Below are 20,227 nucleotides of genomic sequence, written 5' to 3'. Positions count from 1 at the left end.
CTTTCTTCATGAATATATGTTGTGTCTTATTTAAACTAGATCATTACAATTCTACTTCTTCACACAAACTCAAAAGAAATCAAATACAACAAATGTATCAATAAAAATAATTATAATAAAAAACCATTGTGTTTCACACAGATTAATTATGTTTATAAATAACAAAAAATAAAGCATACACAATCTATATTCTTTTGTACTATATTGATTATTATTGTGGGCTTTGTGAGCATGAACATGTGTTTGTGATGATGATGATGATGATCATACATTTGTTTCCTCACTTTACATTCAGCCAATCAAATTTACTTCGTTATCAATATAAAAAATTTAATTCACAAATGTAAATTCTCTTATTCTAAACGTGTCCTCTCCTGAAATAATTACTTGAATATAATTTCAGTATTTACTAATAATTAAGCTATAAGGACACTTAGGATCCTGTTCAGGTGATAGCCCTTTATTTCTATTATCATTTTTTTTAATGCATGTTATTTCTTGTGTTTAGTTTGGCCATCACCTACCATACTATGATCCCTCAAGGCGCATGCGCGGCAGGCTCCTGACACCATAGCCGTCTGAGAAATGCTGTTTTTTTAAATATATTTTTAGGACCGTATCTGTTAAATACAAGTCTGTATAATTTAGAAGTTGCTGAACTAGTCTGACGGCGCGCAACACAGGTGTGTAGTCTCTATACCCAGCGACCTGACTACAAATCCCATAATGCACTCGCGTCAGATTTGTTTCGGAAGTAAACGCTGATCTGGTTTCAAATTAAAACAATTTAAGGAAGATCATTGTAATTTTGTTAATATGCAGTAACCTCCCGGTAAAATTACGTCTTGTAGTGCGCGTGTACCCATTAATATCTGACTGGACTTTAATGACACGAGAGCGAGCACGAGCATCTGCGGCGGGTTCGTGTGCGCGCGCTGCGCTGCCTCGCGCAACGTGGCGTCACAAGAGCGCAATTGTTTCCTCTGACCGACCAGTTTAACCAGTCAACTGCATCGCGTTAACCAGGTATGAGTTAGTGTTTGCTTTCTCTTTATACGCGCTTATATAATGATGAAAAGTGCACAGTCTTCTTGATCATCGTAATCCGTGACAAACCGTGAAACCGGGTTTAATCGTGAAGTATAACATTAACGTGACTGATGGACATTCTGACTGTATCTGTATCTTGCTGCTTGTATATAACTTATATCACCATAATATATTTAATGATGTAGTGATTTACAGAAATGATGTGATTGATGTTACTGGTGATTATAAAGCATCACGGCTGGCCTCGTGTTTTTAATGGAAAATGACGTAAAGTGCAAGAAATATGTTGTTTGTCTTGCATCACATTTTACGAGAAATTACTTGAGAAAAGTTTCAAACAATCTGTGTTACACCCTGTTTAAATGGTACAGTGATTTAAATAAAGTTCCCACCCTAATTTACAAAAGGATTAAATAATAATACTGCACATTATGAGAGTATCTCTCATTCATAAAACACAACAGATTTTATAACATTTGCAGAAACATAAACAATGCTAAATTTTATATAAACCTGATACACTCTCAGATCTGTGTTATTATTTTAATGAGAAACTTTTAAGTTTACACTCATTGTCTGTGTTGTGTTGTGTGTTGTGTGTGTATTGTGTTGCAGGATGTTGGTGTGACGGTGCAGGTATGTGTGTATGTTATATTGACACACCTACATGAACTCATTCTGTCACCTGTGCGGTTGAAGGAGTGCCACTGCCACACATTCACTACAATTTTAGCAGTCACATATTGGTAAGTCATTTCTTTACTTTTATGCATTGATGGAGTGAGAATGTTTTCAAGAATAATTGTATTTATTAAGATTTTTCATACTAAAGTGTCAAAGTGTTATTGTCATGTGCACAAGACGTGTTTCTTTTCTTGCACAATGAAATTCTTTCCTTGCTGTCCTTACTAGAAGTTAAATAATTGTTTAAGGTATAAGTAAATAACATAATAATAAACATGTTATAAAGTATAAGGTAAACAAGTAGGGGTTATGTTATGTGATATGTACACAGTCTGGTTGTATACATTAATGTGCATTAATTAAACTGCAATGTAGATGTGTAACATTTGCTGTATTAGGGCAAACTCACATTAGGGCTAAAGCCTTGTTTATACTCGACGTGCGTTGGTTTGCTCGGCATAAATGACGTCAACGCGGAGTGGGCGGTCGTGCGCGTTGCGTGCGCAAAACCCCATTTCCTGTGGGGCTTTGCACGCCAATTTTAATAAGCACACGCGGGGCTCCACATTCAAATATGATCTACTTTGAGGGGATTCTGTCCGAGCAAGCAAGCCTGTGGTGTATATCTTTGATCAGTCCATGCAAAACAATGCATATACTATTCATCTAACATTCTTAAAGTAAAGTATGGAAACTTACATTTAATACACAAATTCTTTTACATATGATTCAGAATTATTGGCTGATATTTGTATTGAATGAACCACTGAATGACGAACAAAATACAAATCTTGATATTTCTTTATTGTTTGTTTAGTAAAAACATTGTTATAATGTTGAATAAAGACATTTAAGAGATTGTTATTTGTAAAATAATTTATATTTTAAATGGCAAAGTTTTCACACTTTTCTTTAAGAGTGTCAGATAAATAGTATATGCATTGTTTTGCATGGATTGATAACAATTGCTGTGCACACGAAATTTCACATGCGAAATGAGTTCTCGTGCACGACCACCCACTCCGCTTGACGTCATTTTCCCACGTGCTCTTTCAGACGCGTCGAGTATAAACAAGACTTATGTCTTTTCTCTGTAATGTATGTTGATCTTCTTTCTACGATTTGCTACATTTGTGTTTGTGTTGTATTGTGGTACTTAAAAACATCCATGTGATAAGTACTGCTAAAGTCGAATGTCTGGAATTCATGTGAATACTCAAACCGTTGACTGAAACCATCGGCTGTGTGTCTGTGAATCTAAAGGGTCGGATGCGAGGTCTGTGTGCTCTTATGTGTTTTGGCCTGGTGGGAGCGCTCCAGCCGAAGCAGCATGTAGCTCAGCGCGGCCCGCCCGCGGTCAGGATCAACAAGATCAATGGACACCAGTGGGTGACGGAGAACTGCCGATGGCTCTCCAACCTCCTGCGTCAGAAGAGCTCGGCCGTACGGAAGCTGGGTGTAGCCGCGGCTGCGGTGGAGCGAGACAAAGTGCTGTCGAGTGTGGAGAAGTTGTTTCGCGTGCACACGCTGGAGGTCTTTCAGAGGGAGCTGAACGAGAGCGAGCGCTCTCTCTTCCAGGCCGTGGATGGGCTTCAGAGGGTGTTGAAGGGAAACTTCAGAGATGTGGTCAACATGAAGGAGAGCAGCAGGCAGAGACTCGAAGCCCTCAGAGAAGCAGCCATCAAAGTGAGTGAAACCTTTATATGTACACTATTTTTGTATGAAGCACAACACGAGCTGTACATGATGATCACACGTGTGCAGGAGGAGCAGGAGTACATGGAGCTGGTCGCAGCTGAGAAACATCAGCAGGAGGTGCTGAGGGAGGCGCGGGACATTAATAAAACTCTCTCCATGCTGGATGAGATCATGGAGGATGTTCGGAAGGCTGCAGACCGTCTGGAGGAGGAGATTGAAGACCACGCTTTCGACAATAATAAACAGGTGACAGCTGATGTTTGTATGTAGTTACAGGTCTTTAACTCTTTCACCGCCAGCATTTTTAAAAAAAGTTGCCAGCCAGCGCCAGCGTTTTTCATGATTTTCACCAAAGTTTAATGCCTTCCAGAAAATGTTCTTCTTTAAATATATAAACATACAATATACCAAATGAAAGAACAGACCCTCTGCTTTCAAACAAAAAAAACCGTTTCATCCTACCTTCAGTGGTTCTTTTGCAATCAGCTTTTGAATATGGGTAGGTTTTTGCAAAAACACCATATTTTGAGCAAAAAGCAGAGATAATTCCATTTTTATGACGGACTTTTCATAGAGATCTCATTCAGAGCGATCTTTAAAACAGACACGGACATGCAGCCGCTTGCCATAGGGCAATACTTCCGGTTTTAAAAAGTTGCGGAAGGGCGTCACCTGGTGGATAATAGCAGTATTGCGGAAAGACGGAAAATCTCGTCATTGGCGGGGAAGCGTTTTCTCTTAATTGACGAGATATCTCGTCAATGGCGGGGAAAGAGTTAAATACAGTCACACGCATGGCATTCTGATCTGACTGAGAATTTAAGGGCTTTACATCTCAAATATCATTATCTTTGATCGTTAGTAAGTCAGGGTTCCCACGGGTCATGGAACTTCTGGAATATCAGGGATTTTTGTTTGTTGCTTTAAAGGCGGAGTCCACGATGTTTGAAAAACGGTTTGGATAAGGAGACGGGCCGACTACCAAAACACACTTATAGCCAATCAAATCAAATCAAATGCCGGGTTGCGTATGTGTGGGGCGGGTCTATCAACAGAAGGTCCAGATTCTATTGGGGTAGGGGCGTGCTTGTTTAGGTGATTTCAAATATCAACATTGGCTTTCAAACATCATGGACTCCGCCTTTAAATTGTAGTTTCCATTTATCAAAATGCTTGTAAACTTGTGATGTAAGGAATACCATTTCCGAGTCCAAGCTTCCACCGACTACAACTTAAACAGCTGTTTATTGGCTCTGTTTATTTATTTCATGCAATTAAGCTACATTTCACGGCATCCTGGACAAAGGTCATGGAAATTCAGCTTTTTAGTCAGTGAAAGTCAGGAATTTGAGTGGGAACTTTGGTAAGTAAGTGTTATGAACCAGTTTCTCTGTTCACCATGTGGCTTGTTTGTTTAGCAAATGTGTGCTTTTACTTTACTGAACATCCAGACTTTCATTATTGGCCTTGCAGATAATAAAACACTGTGTGATATCACAAACACCTCGTGTCTCTGTTCAGATGAAGGGTGTGAACGTGGAGGCCGTTCTGAGAGTGGAGGAAGATGAAGACGACAATAAGAGGAAGAACGTGTCCAGACAGGCAGCCAAAGGCAATCTGGGCCTCAGCATGCTGATAGACTCTCAGAATAACCAGTATGTGCTGACCAAACCTCGGGACTCCACCATTCCACACGCTGACCATCACTTCATCAAGGTCAGCACCTGAGCACCTCTGACCAATCAAAACACAGACTCTTTTTTTTTATATTTAAATGATTTCGGTTTGTAATGTCAGCTTTGATTTAGCAAATGTGCACCCATCTGACATTGGTTGAAGTGATGTTACTGTCTTGGACTGGTGCAAACATCGTTCAGCAAATGAACCCTACTAACAAACACTATTTTAACACAATACTAGTAATGTTTACTACTACTACTAAAAATAATAAGTGTGTTTGGTTCCACAGGATCTGGTGTTCGTGGTCATGTTGTCTTTGCCGTGTGGATGGTTCTGCACAATGATGGGTCTGCCGCCCATGTTCGGTTATATTATCTGTGGCGTTCTGCTCGGGCCGTCCGGACTCAACAGCATTAAAGTGAGTGAATCTGATTCATTTCATCACATCTGCTGGACGTTGACTGATTCACGCGTGTGCTGTTTCTCCTGCAGTCAGTGGTTCAGGTGGAGACGTTAGGAGAGCTGGGTGTGTTTTTCACTCTTTTCATGGTTGGTCTGGACTTTTCCCCTGAACGACTCCACAAGGTAAATGAAAGCAAAGATCTGTGAATCGTGGTTGTTATTGAAGGAGTAGTTGCAGTTGAACATTTTCTGCTAATCCTCGTGCCATCTTACATGCATAAGAGTAGACTTCATCTTTTCACTTGAACTTGAACAACAGTTGTTATTTGAACATCCCGTCAGTGAATTCATATGATATTTGGTATCATCTTTGAGTAAAGCACCGATGTGTGTTTGTCTCGTTCAGGTTTGGAAGATTTCTGTTCAGGGTTCAGGATATTTGACTCTTCTGATGGTGTTTGCTGGACTCCTGTGGGGTCATCTTCTCACGCTTCCCCCTTCACAGACCGTCTTCATCTCCAGCTGTCTGTCTCTGTCCAGCACACCGCTGGTGTCTCGCTTTCTCGCCGGAGGATCCAGAGGAGAATCAAAGGAGGGTAAAGACTGGAGTATAGTTTGCTTTTATGCAAAGCATAGTTTATTTGACTTGTACGTGTAGGTCAGAAGTATGTAGGCCAGGAGATGCATTGGATTTTGTCACAATGCACATGCGTCGAATGTCGTGTGCATGAATACTATTCTAATGATAAAATTTGCATCACATGCACTTTGGGGAGACTCGTACGTAAACAAACCAGAACTATACTTCTGAGATCTGTACAGGTGACGTCTCTTGTGTGCGTTTACAGGTGAGCTGGATTACAGCAGCGTTTTACTGGGCATGCTGGTCATGCAGGATGTTCAGCTGGGGTTGTTTATAGCCGTCATGCCAACACTCATTCAAGGAGACAGTGAAGAGATGGACAGGTGACATTAAATTTATGTGTCTATGACGTCTTACCTGCATAGATAAATGAGAAACGTTTTATTGCCATAGATAAGATAATGTGTAGGTCAGCTGAGACGTTGTTGTTTGATCTTGTCCTCATGTGTGTTGCAGTGTTCTGATAGGCGTTCTGCACGTTCTGGTTCTGTTGGCTCGGGTGGTGATGTCACTAGCGGCCGTGCTGCTGTTGTGTTGGTTGCTGAGGTCTCATCTGGTCGGTCCGTTCTATAGAAAGCTACATGCAGCGAGTAAAGGGAACAAGGAGCTCCTGGTGCTGGGCACCACCGCGTTTGTCTTCCTGATGTTGACCGTAAGATCGACGTCTCTCACTGTTTTCTTGATGGAGAATCTGAAAGTGACGATGTTCAGTCATTCACATTTCATGAGAACATTTGGCTTTATTGATTATTGATATCGCTTCATAAGTCTGTTAAATGCCTAATAATTGATATTAAATATGCAGGTGACAGATTTGATGGATGTGTCTATGGAGCTGGGCTGCTTTCTGGCGGGTACACTTCTCTCCTCACAAGGTCACATGGTCACTGCTGAGGTCATAAGCTGCGCTGAACCAATCAGAGATTTTTTATCCATCATCTTCTTTGCATCTATTGGTGAGTGGATCATTAAATGGCTGTGAATCAGGGAAAAGTTCATTCAAAACTATCTGTAAATGTGTTTATGAGCGCAAAGATCCTGATGAATGTTGCTGTTTGTAGGACTCCATGTTTTCCCGACCTTTGTCCTGTACGAGTTAACCATCCTGTTAGTCCTCACCTTCTCTGTGGTTATTATGAAGGTAATTCAGTTTAAATTCAATCATATTGATTTACTTTAAGAATAAAGTTTCATATTAAATCTAACTAACGGGTCGTCCTCACTCGTCTTTCAGTTCATAATGGCCGTGCTGGTTCTGTCCAGCATTCTTCCCCCGGGTTCACGACACATACGCTGGGTGGTGTCTGCTGGACTGGCGCAGGTCAGCGAGTTTTCTTTCGTTCTGGGCAGTCGAGCCCGCCGGGCCGGTATCATCTCTCGAGAGGTCAGTAAACTTACTGTGTTAGTTTTAAAAAAAATGTAATGATGTATGATAGACAGCGAGTGTGTTCACATCACTTACGGTACATTCACACGGGAGAGAAGCATTAACGCTTGACTGAAGGCTTGTCTGAAGCGTGGCCAACAGCCAATCACAGTAGCTGTTACACATGCTCCGGTATTCCATAAACGTAATTGGCTGGCTTGCACTAGGTTGCATAAGGCGTCGATCTGATTGGCTGACGCACGCGTTGTCGCTTAAATCGAAATGTTCAACTTCTTCCGTGAGCAACGGCAGTGACGCGGCGCGGACTGATCCACAATTCTGATCATCTTCTCTTCCTCTTCATGCAGGTTTACCTGTTGGTTCTCAGCGTCACCACATTAAGTCTTCTCCTCGCACCTGTGTTATGGAGAGCGGCCACACTGAAGTGGATTCCTCGCACAGAGAGAAAACCTGACCAACGACCTTTTGGAACCAGCGGTCTTTAGGGCGCACTCATATTATACTAAACCAAACCTTGCCCGAGCTCGATTGTGCCCCTCCCTCCTCCTACAGATGCACTCACACTGGACTTTGACCGATCCAAGCCTGGGCGTGCTTTCGCACTTCGTTGTTTTGACGAAAACAGAAAGTTAAGTGCTCTCTTAACCCTGGAGTTCATTGTAAAGTTAAGTCTGTGTTTTATATTTTGAGTCATTTGGTGTGCCCTGACACACAGCCCTCTCACATGCCAATCTATTGTTAAGTTGATCTGTCACGTATGCAGCTGAGACATTCACGTAACCCTGCTGTGTGCATCAGAACATTTTAATGGAGGCAGGTGAAGGTGACTGGTCATGCAATTAACCAAACCTCACCCGGGCACGGTACAAACTGAACGAACCAGGCTTTGGAGGTCAAACAGGTTTGGTTGGGATAATGTGAGCGCACCCTTACTCTCTCTTTCCTATTGAACAGAAGCACAGAACTGTTTCGGTCTCCTGATAGACAGGAGATGTTCGAGTCAAACCCAGTCGGGTCATTGTTTTCAATCATCTCTAACTTTTATTCATCATATTGATGAGACGTTCCGTCTATGAAAATATTTCTGAATAATAAAATGAAGAGCACCGCACACAGGAAATAACTTAATAATGTTTGTCCCTATATATGTTATAGTAATATATGACCAAATGTTATTTATTTGTGTAATATGTGCCTTGAAACCAAATAATAATGATATTGTAAATCAGTAAGGTAACTTATTGAGGTAACCATGTCTCAGATTTCTTTTTTTAAATGTAACTAGAAAACATTGATGTAACTGTGAATCATTTCTCTGGATTGTTTGAATGGAGATCAGAAATTAAACTTGTCTTCTGGAACTGAAGGGTTTTGATGAAGTTTTGATGTTTTTTTCTTAATGATTTACTACATTTACCTTACATTCAAATATAGCAGAAATGACATTACACTGAGCAAAGTTTAGACAGAGTGATTCTAATCGCGAATGAATCGTTCACAACGACTCGCTCGAACAGATTAAAAAGGTTTGTAAATAATCTACATCGTTTCTTCATGTTTACCAACAATCCTACAATAATACCTTCTCGTCTGAAAAGGTGTTAAAATGTAGTCCCCTCACTCTTTTAAGAGCTAAGTGGCGTTAGTGTGTTTTAGTGGGACTTATGGAATCGTTTACAGTGGGATGGAAAACAACATTCGACAGCACAAAGATATATAATTCATGTGCTGATAAACCACGACATTTATCTGCGCTGTTAATTCACTACATGTCCGTTACGATTCTGAGTACATTTTGAGATTTCCTCGCTTGAATAATTAGACTCAAATGATCCGACTCGCCACGATGACTCGAATCATCCAGCGCTCGTTCCGAGTATGCGCGTGGAATTCTGAGTGCGTGATGACGAAATGGTGTGCGTATCCAATCAGAGCGCGTTTTCACAGGACACCGCCAAGCTCAGTTTGACTGCTGTGTAGCAGCGACGCAGATCGCGACGCCGTTTACAATCTGATGCGATTAAAACCGGCGGGTATTTAACGGTGTGTGTAAATATCAGCGGAAGGAACGATGCGCATGTGAGCGAGCGGTTACGGTAGGTGAAAGAAGTCACGCAGTTTTTTTTTCGTATATGAATGTAAAGTAAGTGAAAGCGTTAGCTCGCTACCTTAGCTTAGCTGTAGCAGCGTCGGGCTAACGCGATAATCTCATAACATTAATACTACCTGCGTCCCGACGCTGCGAGGGACTCTACGCGAGGAAACCCAAACGCCCCCGATACACAACCGAGCTGCATACGCGCGTCGCGATATATGGTGGCGTTGTTGTCGCGTCGGTTTTTGTCGATCTCAGTGTAAACTCTCTTTAACCTTCATTTGTTCTTTTGCACGTAAATAAACGCGAGCGTCAGGGTCATAAACATGAATCAGATGTGTTTGAGTTGATTAGAGTTTATTGACATTAGTGATGATTTTATTCACTAGTATTTGTTTGTTTGTTTGTTTGTGTTGTCTGTCACCACACTGTGTCACACTCATGTTTGGGTTAGAAAACGTTTTGATCATTCCTGTGGGTGTTGAACTTTTGGTGTTTGTGTGTTTTCATAACACACAACTGACTGCTTTGGGTTCTGTTGTGTTAACTTAACCAGTGGTTCACTAAGGGGGCACGAGATGGTTCCAGGGGCCCCCGTTTTATAAAATATTTACTTTTTTAATGAATTCTGCATAACTACACATCAGATGTCTACTAACCAACAGCACTATATTGTATAATTCAATATGTTTTGTTTCATTCAAATTCTTTGTTTAAGATTGTTTATGTCATGAATTTTCTTTACGGTGGACGGTGAATGGATGCACCCCACACAAGGGGGAGCACCCAAGTTTGAGCACCACTGCCTTAAACACACAATAATATCACAGCTACTGTCTGTTGTGTGTGTGTGTGTGTGTGTGTGTGTGTGTGTGTGTGTGTGTGTGTGTGTGTGTGTGTGTGTGTGTGTGTGTGTGTGCGCTAGTTTATTTATGTTAAATGTTTATATGATAGTGTACAGTTGACGTCCTTTAGCACAAACTCATATAACATGTTGGTGAAAACTAAATACAGGACACTGAGTTATAGTTAGGGTTAAAGGACTCCGTCAATCAATATCATCTCTGTGTTCCTGACTGTGATCTAACTAAAACACTTTTTTGTTATTTAGTTAAAAATGTCCCATCTTAACTTCCTCTTACAAAAGGAAATGTCAACACAAGAAAGTTGCAGGGTGATGATGATTTGTAGGTCGGTCGGCCTGTGACTTCAGGTTCTCCATCAGTTGGTTTAAAACAGCTCTGTTTATTGAATCAGAATCACAGTACTGTAATGCATTTTTGTAAAGGACTTTTGTTAGAGATCAGATTCAGAGCGATGATCAAAACATACACAGAGTTTTTACTGTTTTTGGATCAGTGGATGCTTCAGTGTTTTATAAGTTGGGTAAGAGCGCCACCTAGTGGATAATAGCGGAAATATAGCTTGCCGTAAAAACTCGTCATTGACAGGGAAACTTTTTTCTTAATTGATGGCGGGGAAAGTTTTAATACACTATATCTAAATATATTTTGTGCACAGGCTTGTACAGATAGTGAGTCTTTGTGGGTTTTTTACCACTATCAGTGTTCTTGGGTTGTCTGACCTCTGACCTTTACATTCAGGTGAACTTCGGTCACAGCCTTAAGACTCTGTCCTGAACCCACACTTTGCTCACCTGTACAGATATCATGGCTAAAGATGTAAGTATGATACACTTCACATCTGTAAATATATCCACTCTAACTTAAAGTTAGCTCACATTTTCTCGTCCACTTGCGATCCGATCGGCCAAAACGCATCTTAACACCAGGTGTAAATGTGTGTGATGCTTTATTTGTGATATTACACTGTTTTAGATTTGATTGACACATTTATTTATCCACTCACAACTGCGAGATAAAACATGGACACACGTGATATTTAACACTTGAAACAGAGACTTCATTCAGTCGTGGTAAAGCTATCATAGCGCTATCATAGTTACTTTTAGTGTATGTCGTGTAATAGACCAATCAACTTGACTAAACTTCATCATAAAGATCATAACTCTCTCTGTTTCCCTTTCTGATCTTTAGGGTAGACTAAAAGAAGCCAGTAATGAGATCAAGGTGTTTGTAAATCAAAACATGAGTCCAGGCAAACGTAAGTCATCCACTGAATCATCTGTCTTGTGTGTATGATAGGACTGTATGTTAAGATTGGATTGGACCGATGGGTTAATATATATAAGCAATATACTGTGAAAGCTTTGACTTATTCACAACACAGCACTAAACTTGAGTACCTTATTGCTTTTATAACACAATTACTACACAATAAAAATATAAAAGTATCATGAAGTAAAATGACAAAGTCTTCCTTCCGCTGGATAAAATAGTCCCTGATCGACTGTGAACAGTTACTGAATGTTTCACATATGTTTACAGTGATACACAGAATCATTGAGATCATAAATAAACCACAGCTATTGACCAATCACAATCAAGGACTGAGATTAATCATTGTGTACTGGTTGTGTGTGACCTGCAGGTGTCAGTGTATTCAGAGATACTGTGAGACTGACAGATAACATGAGGATTTTGATGTTTCTTCTCATTCTGACAGTGATGTGTTGTGTTGTGTTGTGTTGTTTTGTGCTGTAGCTGCAGGTGTTTTATCTGTCCTGACACTTCACCCGGCGTCTGTCGCTACAGTCAAACAGATTCTGCCTAAAACTCTCACAGCTTCAGGTTCTTCTGTTGTACCTCATATGGTAAGAGACTCTCATCTACAGTTGTGAACTAAAATATTGGTGTCCCAGGGAAATATAAACAAAGAAAACTGTGAAAATAAATCTACAATGTTTCTCCTTTTTGAGCTTTAATCAAAACAAAATCACAATTCAAATTGGGGAGGGTGTTAGATTATTAAATAAATGTTTTTTTATATATACACTAGACACAATTATTCTCACCCCTAGAAATTTTGAAAAGTAAAAAATCTCTTGATATTAACAATTTCTTTGCACACTAAAGGGTCTTACAATTTTGATGAGGCTTTTTTATTAAAAATGTTTAGTGAGCCTACGCAGAGCTACGTTCAGGCTACAGATAACCTACAGCATATCTACAACTTTATGCACAACTATAAGGTGACCATAAACATGATGTTGTCCAGTCATGACTTCCAGTTTCACAGGGGAAGAAATATGAAGTAACACAGGACTGAGATCTGGGCCATATGAAACATAAAAAAGTTTTTTTAAATATACCTCCAAATCTTTATTGTTTTGAACATAATTTTGTAACAGAGGTCCTGGACATCTTATTCAGATCGTATACATGGCGTCATGGATTATATCAAATACCAACAAATAGAAAAGTCAAAACCTGACTTGCTCTGTTAGAAATCCTGTAACGGGTCGTGATTTAATCTTTCATCAAGACATTGGTTCAAAACAAACATCAAACTTAACAAAAAATGGGTCACTGAGCACAAAATCAAGGTTCATCCCTGAGCTAAATCATACAGAAAATGACTGAAGAGGAGAAAGCAGCAACATATGAATGTCTGAGGAAATAATCACTAAGATCACTGGACATGAATTCTTTAACTTTATCAGACATTTTTCACGCATAGATTTCGGAAAATGCATCCAGGTTTTTTTCCACACTGCCAATGATTTTTCCAGAATCTGTGCGTGCATTCACTGCAAGTCCTGCACTTGGTACACAGCAAAATCACCAGTGTTAAATGTACACTGCTGGTGTATATATGGGTACCACCAGACCAGGTAGCTTTTTCCACAGCGTCTGAAGTTTGCTAATTATCCGTGAGGAGCCACACGCGTACATTATAGTTTATGATCAGATCATAATGAGCGTGTTATTCTCTGTTCTGTCATGCTGGTGAATGATCACTGATAGTAATGAGCTCACTGATCTCTGATTCAGTCCAGTTTACAGACATTTCTCATCGTGAACGTTGATCTGCATGTAAATCCCTCATTTTAAAGAGCTGAATCATAACGTCTTGATGCGATGACACGCAAGTCCTCATTACAGCACACCATCATTGTTTCTGCCTCTTCTTCACACACAATGCTTTCTGTGAATGTTACAGCAATGTTAGGTCCTCTTTACAGGAGAGATCCCAGAACATTTACAGGACGTGTTTGTGTTCACACAGAAGACTCTCGGACATTTGTACGGATGTTTTTCTTGGGATCAAAGTGCTGTGTGAATGAGGTGTGTGATTATAGGACAAGACTCAGAGCTGTTATCCTTGCAAATGCTGGTGGCAAAGAGGATTAAATGGGGGGGCAATAATTGTGGCCAACATCTATTTGAGAAAAACATTTCATGAAATGACTTCCCAAACACTGTCAAATTTTTTATCAATGAAACATTGGATTTGTGTGTTTTTTTTAAATTTTTTATTAAAGCTCAAAAGGAGAAACAATGTCGATTTCTTTTCACTTCTTTCTTTGTGCATATTTACCAAGGCTGCCAATCTATTTTTGTCCACAACTGTTCATTCACACACATTTAACCTTTATTTAACCAGGTAAAATCAGTTAAGAACAAGTTGTTATTTACAGCTGTGACCGTATAAGTTTTGTCTGTGGTTTGAGAAAATTCCTTCCAGTCAGTTTCAGAGACATAACATAAATCTGATGATACGACTCACATTGCACACGGTTACTGGACTCACATCCATCTCAGGTGTAGAGGTCTCTATGACAAAAAGCCGTCCATTAACATTGTGTGAGGTGACCTGGTAGACTGTGTCTAATCCGATCAGAGTATTGTATAGTCAGCAGTATTAGATCCTACATCTTTATTATCATCATCCTATTATTAGAAACAGTGTGAGGAGAGACACGAGTAGATGTGTGAATACAGATCAACTCACCAATAAACTCTCAAGAGAACATAAGAGATACATACTGATGTGAACTTAAACATGTTGGGCTGTTAAATGACTCTCTGTCTCTCTCTCTCTCAGCAGGTCATCAGTACCCCTCAGAGACCTGGCGTTCCCTCTGGTGTTTTCTTAACCAGTCCACGCACGCCCACCACACAGTTTCAAACACCACAGATTCAACCTCAAGAGTCTTCACCGTGGTCCACTGGGTTAGTTGAGTCGTCTGTCTTTCCCAAAGCTCAATGTGTTCAACATCTGATGTCTACTAAAACAGTCATTCTTGTCTGGTGGGCCGTGTAGGCAGTGATATTCTACTGACATATTTATTTTTATTTATTTCTTAATTGACAAATTGCATCAGATGGATCTTATGAATTTATATGGATAAAACACAGATCACAACATCAGACAAAACGTTCATTCTGATGCAGTAACATTACGTTTGATTGTTAGATTGAAAATCTGACATCACTTTTTATGTTTAGCGTCACTTTATGATGTGCGTTCCACTTCAAATTTTTGACGTTGCTGTTTCTCAAGAAAGAAATCACAGATTATTAGCAAACTTTAGACGCTGTGGAAAAAACTAGCAAGTGCAGGACTTAAAATACATCACGTGTCTTAACAGTATGTGTGTGAATGCAACCAAAAATCCTGGATGCATTTTCCGTAATCTCTGTGTGAAAAGGGCTATAAAGACACATTTCATTCTCTTCATGTGTGCAAGTAGAAATGTTTTTTTAAGTAATTTTTTTGGTAGACAGTAAGTAATTGAGAGATGACAGGAGAGTACAGGGTGGAGAGAGGGGTATGGGAGCCGGGATTCGAACTCTGGTCGCTTGAAGTGCGCTTGCACCATATTTCAGACCAACACCATCGGCTCCAACAGTAGAAATCATTTTTAATATATTTTTACTGAAGGTGGATCTTTTAATCACTATTTATCTGCTGGAAAAACTTCTGTGGTAGGCTATGGCATTCCCAGACATTAAGCATCAATGTTCTGTTAATCTGTGTTCACACAATCATATTTGTAAAGATGGTTAGATCCTTAAACAATCAAAGGGCCAGATTTACGAAGCAAATTAGCGCCAGAGCGCAGTTCCAAAAAAGCACCAATGGGAGTGTAATATCTGTGCAAATGAAATAACACAGGCACAAGAGCTGATTTCTGTAATGACGAGACGCAATCTACTAAGAGCAGCGCAAATTAGTTCAAGGTCCTAAATAAGCAGAGCTGATCTTGAGTTGAGCACCACGGACATCACAGCGGACACTGAAAACAACTGGAGGAACAAAAAATGAATGTTTACAAGAAGTTTTGAAACGTCTATAATTGCACAATAATTGCAGCCATTTCAAGCGCAAAGTAGCTTAAGACTTTTTTAGCATTAAAAAAGGTGCAAATAGCAGTAATATCACACAAACATTAGGAAATCACCTTGTGTGAATCATTTAAATAATCTACTCCAAAAAATGTTGTGTCTAAAAGGGAAACTCCTAGAAATGCATATACATTAAGGTCAGTCACAAAATGAACTAAACCACACCTTTACAGCGCTATTGATCCACTGCACATCTTTAGTAAATCATGATAGTGGTTATTTAACAACAATATAATGGTTTTCGCTGGCGCAAGCTGTTAGTAAAAATATCTAACAAAAGCTTCTGTAGCAGATGAGTAAAACTAATGAAGTGATTAAGTGATAAACCCATGAATGTGAATCTGATGGAAATGAAGCAGAGGATTATTGGCCACAGTAGAGCGACTGCACACATTTGTCTTTATTTATCTCTGACACTTTCTGAAGAGAGCAATAAATTCAATGTTCTGTAGACTTAGATTATAAACTACTGTATCTGTTAATGGAAAATTCATGTGAAAAAATCTGCACCTCTTCCTATTTTAATGACTAAAAACACGACATAGGTTTGTCCTCGGCTCTGTTACTGAATAACTAAAGTTTTTTTCATCCTTTCAACAGCAGGGCATGTGAAATAATCTCTTGTGTTATCAGACTCTTTCTGTCTTTATTGTTATTTACTTCAGTTATAAGTTTCTTGTTTTGTACCCTAAAGTAAGTTTGATGACCTCAAACCCTGGGTCTGTTATTCTGTGACAGGCGCAGTGGCAGGAAGGGTGATAAGAACGGGAAAGGTTTGAGGCATTTCTCCATGAAGGTTTGCGAGAAGGTGCAGAAGAAGGTGGTCACGTCCTATAATGAAGTGGCAGATGAGCTGGTGACAGAATTCAGTTCAGGAGACGTCAGCATCTCTCCGAACGATGCGGTCAGTTATCTTTCCTGTCGTACAGCACACATGTGTTATAAATCTTCTCGTTCTCACGCGAGCGTCGTCTCTAGCAGGTGTACGATCAGAAGAACATCAGGCGAAGGGTTTACGACGCGCTCAATGTTCTGATGGCTATGAACATCATCTCCAAAGACAAGAAAGAGATCAAATGGATCGGATTCCCCACCAACTCGGCGCAAGAATGTCGGGATCTGGAGGTCAGCTTGAGGGTCTTGTTCAGCTGAACATGTCTGATGTGTTTTCATCTGTTAACGTGATTTGTGTCTTCTGATAGTTGGAGCGTCAGAGACGTCTGGAGAGAATCAAACAGAAACGCTCTCAGCTGCAGGAGCTCATACTTCAGGTAAATCTCATCTGGGAGGTTTTACATCATTACAGACTTGGCTTTCTAATCTCACACATCTTCTGCTTTACAGCAAATAGCCTTTAAGAATCTCGTGCAGAGAAACCGACAGATGGAGGAGAAGAATAAGAGACCTCCACCTCCAAACACCGTCATCCATCTGCCCTTCATCATTGTGAACACCAGCAAGAAAACCATCATCGACTGCAGCATCTCCAATGACAAGTGAGAGTAGATCTCATCTACGGTCTCATCATCATCATCCTCCTCCCGTCTGTCTCTAACTGCTCATCTGTCTCTCTCACGTCTCTGCAGGTTCGAGTATCTCTTTAACTTCGACAACATGTTTGAGATCCACGATGATGTGGAGATCCTGAAGCGTATGGGCCTGGCGTTCGGCCTGGAGTCGGGTCGTTGCGGTCCAGAGCAGCTGAAGATCGCCAGGTCTCTCGTACCTAAAGCCCTGCAGCCACACGTGACCGGTGAGAACCCGAAACTTTCACTTTCTCTCACGATCGTGACTGAACCTCATACGTTTGTCTTGTGTTGTAGAAATGGCACAAGGAGCGATAACCCAGCCGTCTGGAGAGCGTTCATATGTGGCCACGTGAGTATGGCGTGATCTTCATCAGATGAGAGTCATTAGATGTGTTTGTTATAACACGTTGATCTCTGATCGTTCAGTGACCGCGGGGCGTCGAGCTCAAATGGATCTCACCACAGCAGCTCCAGGGTGGAGACGCCTACGTCTTACGTGGAGGATGAAGAGGAGGAGGAGGATGACGACTTTGATGAGAATGATGATGAAGATTAGCCTAACACCTGCGTTGCCTTGTGTGTCCTCTGGTTAAAGATCTCGAGTGTTTCTGGCCTCCAGAAGGTTTGTGTGTTGTGTATAAGCAGCAGGCCTCATGATCCGCGAGCGAGCGAGCGAGAGAGAGAGAGAGAGAGAGGTCATCAGTGAGTTTCATATGCACATACTGTTTATCTTTTGTATGAAGACTTAATATTACTGCTGTATTTGGATTCCCACAAATGCTTCCCATAATTCCACCTCCTCCATAGCAACACTTCAGGGCTTCTTCTGAAGAATCTCACCTTTTTCCAGAAGAGCGTCCTGATATTTTTTGTTTGGTAAAGGAGGATTTTTATTCTCGGTTTGCTGAATTTTGTATCTTATTCTGCTGTGGTTTGCTCTCACCGGCAGATATTTTTGATATTGGAGCTTTTTTTGGATACTTTGGGCTATGAGATGAAGCTCCACCCAGATTCAAACTTTATTTACAAACACTGAACCCTTGCAAGATGGACACAAACAATTAACACATGTACTGCCTTTTTTGCAACTTGTAACAAATACTACAGAAATTTACTTTTCTTATCTATGTAAAGAAATTAAACTAAAAGTGTTTTATATGGCCATGTGGTTTATTGTGTGTGTGAGATCAGGTGAAGAATATGAACATTTCATGAGGTTGTTTTATTTGCTTGTGTGAAGAGTTCAGCTCTGTCACACATGTTGTCTCGGGTCAAAAAATGACATTTGGCCCATTAAAGTGCATGTTAGAATTGACTTCATTACGTCAAAAATTAATTTCCTCATTGTCCAAACAACTTTAACATGTTATGACAAATTATCGGTGGGGTATTTTGAGCTAAAACTTCACATGTACTCTATGGACACCAAAAGTAATTTTTACATCTTTAAAAAAATCTCATAATATAACCCCTTTATCTTCATAAGCATTGAGTTTGTCAGCAGTTTCCTCTTCACACAAACACACTGAAGAGGATTTTAATAAGCATTGATAGAGTAAAAACATCTTTAATACAGGACAATACAGTTCACATCGCTCCAGTTCTGTTGTTTGAGAGGACCCTGAGGAGATTTACTCTGATGTCACTCTGGACTTAAAACTAAAAGACCAAATGTCATGTGCTAACACAGTGGTTTTCAATCTGGGAGCCGGGGCCGCGAGATGGGGCCAGGGGGGCCCCAGTTTTATGACATTTTATGAAATACATTTATTTATCATGAATTCTGTGTAATTAAACCTAAAAAATAAGGCTACTAACCAAAAGCACTACTTTTTTTGTATAATTTAATGTTTTTTTATTAAAATGTTGAGTTTTAAACAGTTTTTTGTCACAAATTTTCTTTGGGGGGGGCCGCGAAGGAATGCACACTACACAAGGGGGGCCACATACTGAAAGAGTTTGGGAACCACTGTGCTAACAAACACTGCTCGAGCTTTTCTCCAAACTAATTTTTTCTAACCAGTCCGTTATTACACGGGTGACAAACAGGACATCATCCACTAACATCTGACTCAGTGTCACATTAGTATTTGGGTCATTTCCAGTAGTTGTTTTAGTGGTTCTGGTCGCACACACCCCATTCATTTTAATGATCACAGATTGTGTTGTAACTGTGCAGTTACCCAGCATGCTTTAGTCACAGAACTTGATGTGATTGGGTCATTGAAATGATCATGTGGTGAAGTTGTGTGAATGATAGCGTTACAGTAATGTGTCATGTAGTAATAATAACACAGAAATATGCTATAGATAATAGAAATATACTACATTTAAATCTATAGTACTGTGCAAAAGCCACCACCAGACTTGTTTAAGAAGTTTTAATGTCTATCCATATTTATTTTCAATCTATTTTATTAAAATACAAACAGACAATACAAGAAATATGTACAAAAAAAATAATAATTTAATTTTCAGGACTAAATGTCTCCTTTAGACATTGTCGGTGTTTAATGTGACCTCTCTTAGCACTAAACACATCTTGAGCAGAATAGGTTTAATTTTATTTAGGTTTAAGAGATCCTGCAGTTTCCTGTTATTGCTTAAGTGGAAGGGGAGTTTACCCTAAAAACCTAAAAATCTGTTCACATTTTTATACAGTTTTTATTACTATATACACCTTATAATAATAATAAAATAATTGACGATGAGCCGTTGAATTATAAGAAAATAATCCACACCCAAGGTGGTTATGCGGCACAACGCGAAGTGGGTGTGCATTATTTT

General features: G+C 39.9%; 2 protein-coding genes across 6 annotated transcripts; both read left to right on the top strand.

The window, feature by feature from the left end:
- Window positions 1–807: 807 nt before the first annotated feature.
- Window positions 808–8,899, top strand: tmco3 (transmembrane and coiled-coil domains 3). 2 transcript variants are annotated; one of them, XM_065254026.2, is made up of 14 exons: window positions 808–1,026; window positions 1,666–1,796; window positions 2,998–3,420; window positions 3,499–3,678; window positions 4,954–5,148; window positions 5,402–5,530; window positions 5,605–5,697; window positions 5,921–6,110; window positions 6,363–6,480; window positions 6,614–6,809; window positions 6,963–7,113; window positions 7,219–7,298; window positions 7,392–7,541; window positions 7,892–8,899. In XM_065254026.2, the coding sequence occupies exons 3-14, from the start codon at window positions 3,004–3,006 to the stop codon at window positions 8,027–8,029; spliced, it is 2,037 nt and encodes a 678-aa protein (XP_065110098.1). In that variant the 5' UTR covers window positions 808–1,026; window positions 1,666–1,796; window positions 2,998–3,003; the 3' UTR covers window positions 8,030–8,899. The 2 variants fall into 2 exon arrangements, with proteins under 2 accessions (XP_065110098.1, XP_065110099.1); XM_065254027.2 differs by lacking the exon at window positions 808–1,026 and adding an exon at window positions 1,030–1,140.
- A 585-nt stretch (window positions 8,900–9,484) lies between these two features.
- Window positions 9,485–18,596, top strand: tfdp1b (transcription factor Dp-1, b). 4 transcript variants are annotated; one of them, XM_065254032.1, is made up of 12 exons: window positions 9,485–9,640; window positions 11,244–11,321; window positions 11,697–11,763; window positions 12,264–12,373; window positions 14,611–14,735; window positions 16,650–16,815; window positions 16,893–17,036; window positions 17,114–17,182; window positions 17,256–17,407; window positions 17,498–17,664; window positions 17,735–17,789; window positions 17,867–18,596. In XM_065254032.1, the coding sequence occupies exons 2-12, from the start codon at window positions 11,310–11,312 to the stop codon at window positions 17,994–17,996; spliced, it is 1,197 nt and encodes a 398-aa protein (XP_065110104.1). In that variant the 5' UTR covers window positions 9,485–9,640; window positions 11,244–11,309; the 3' UTR covers window positions 17,997–18,596. The 4 variants fall into 4 exon arrangements, with proteins under 4 accessions (XP_065110104.1, XP_065110103.1, XP_065110102.1 ...); XM_065254031.1 differs by having other exon boundaries at window positions 16,890–17,036; XM_065254030.1 differs by having other exon boundaries at window positions 14,608–14,735.
- Window positions 18,597–20,227: the final 1,631 nt, after the last annotated feature.

This window comes from Paramisgurnus dabryanus, chromosome 4 (genome assembly GCF_030506205.2).
Source record: "Paramisgurnus dabryanus chromosome 4, PD_genome_1.1, whole genome shotgun sequence".
Classification (NCBI taxonomy): Eukaryota; Metazoa; Chordata; class Actinopteri; order Cypriniformes; family Cobitidae; genus Paramisgurnus; species Paramisgurnus dabryanus.
The sequence above is the reverse complement of the archived record's forward strand: the minus strand, read 5'-3'. Positions and strand labels throughout refer to the sequence as shown.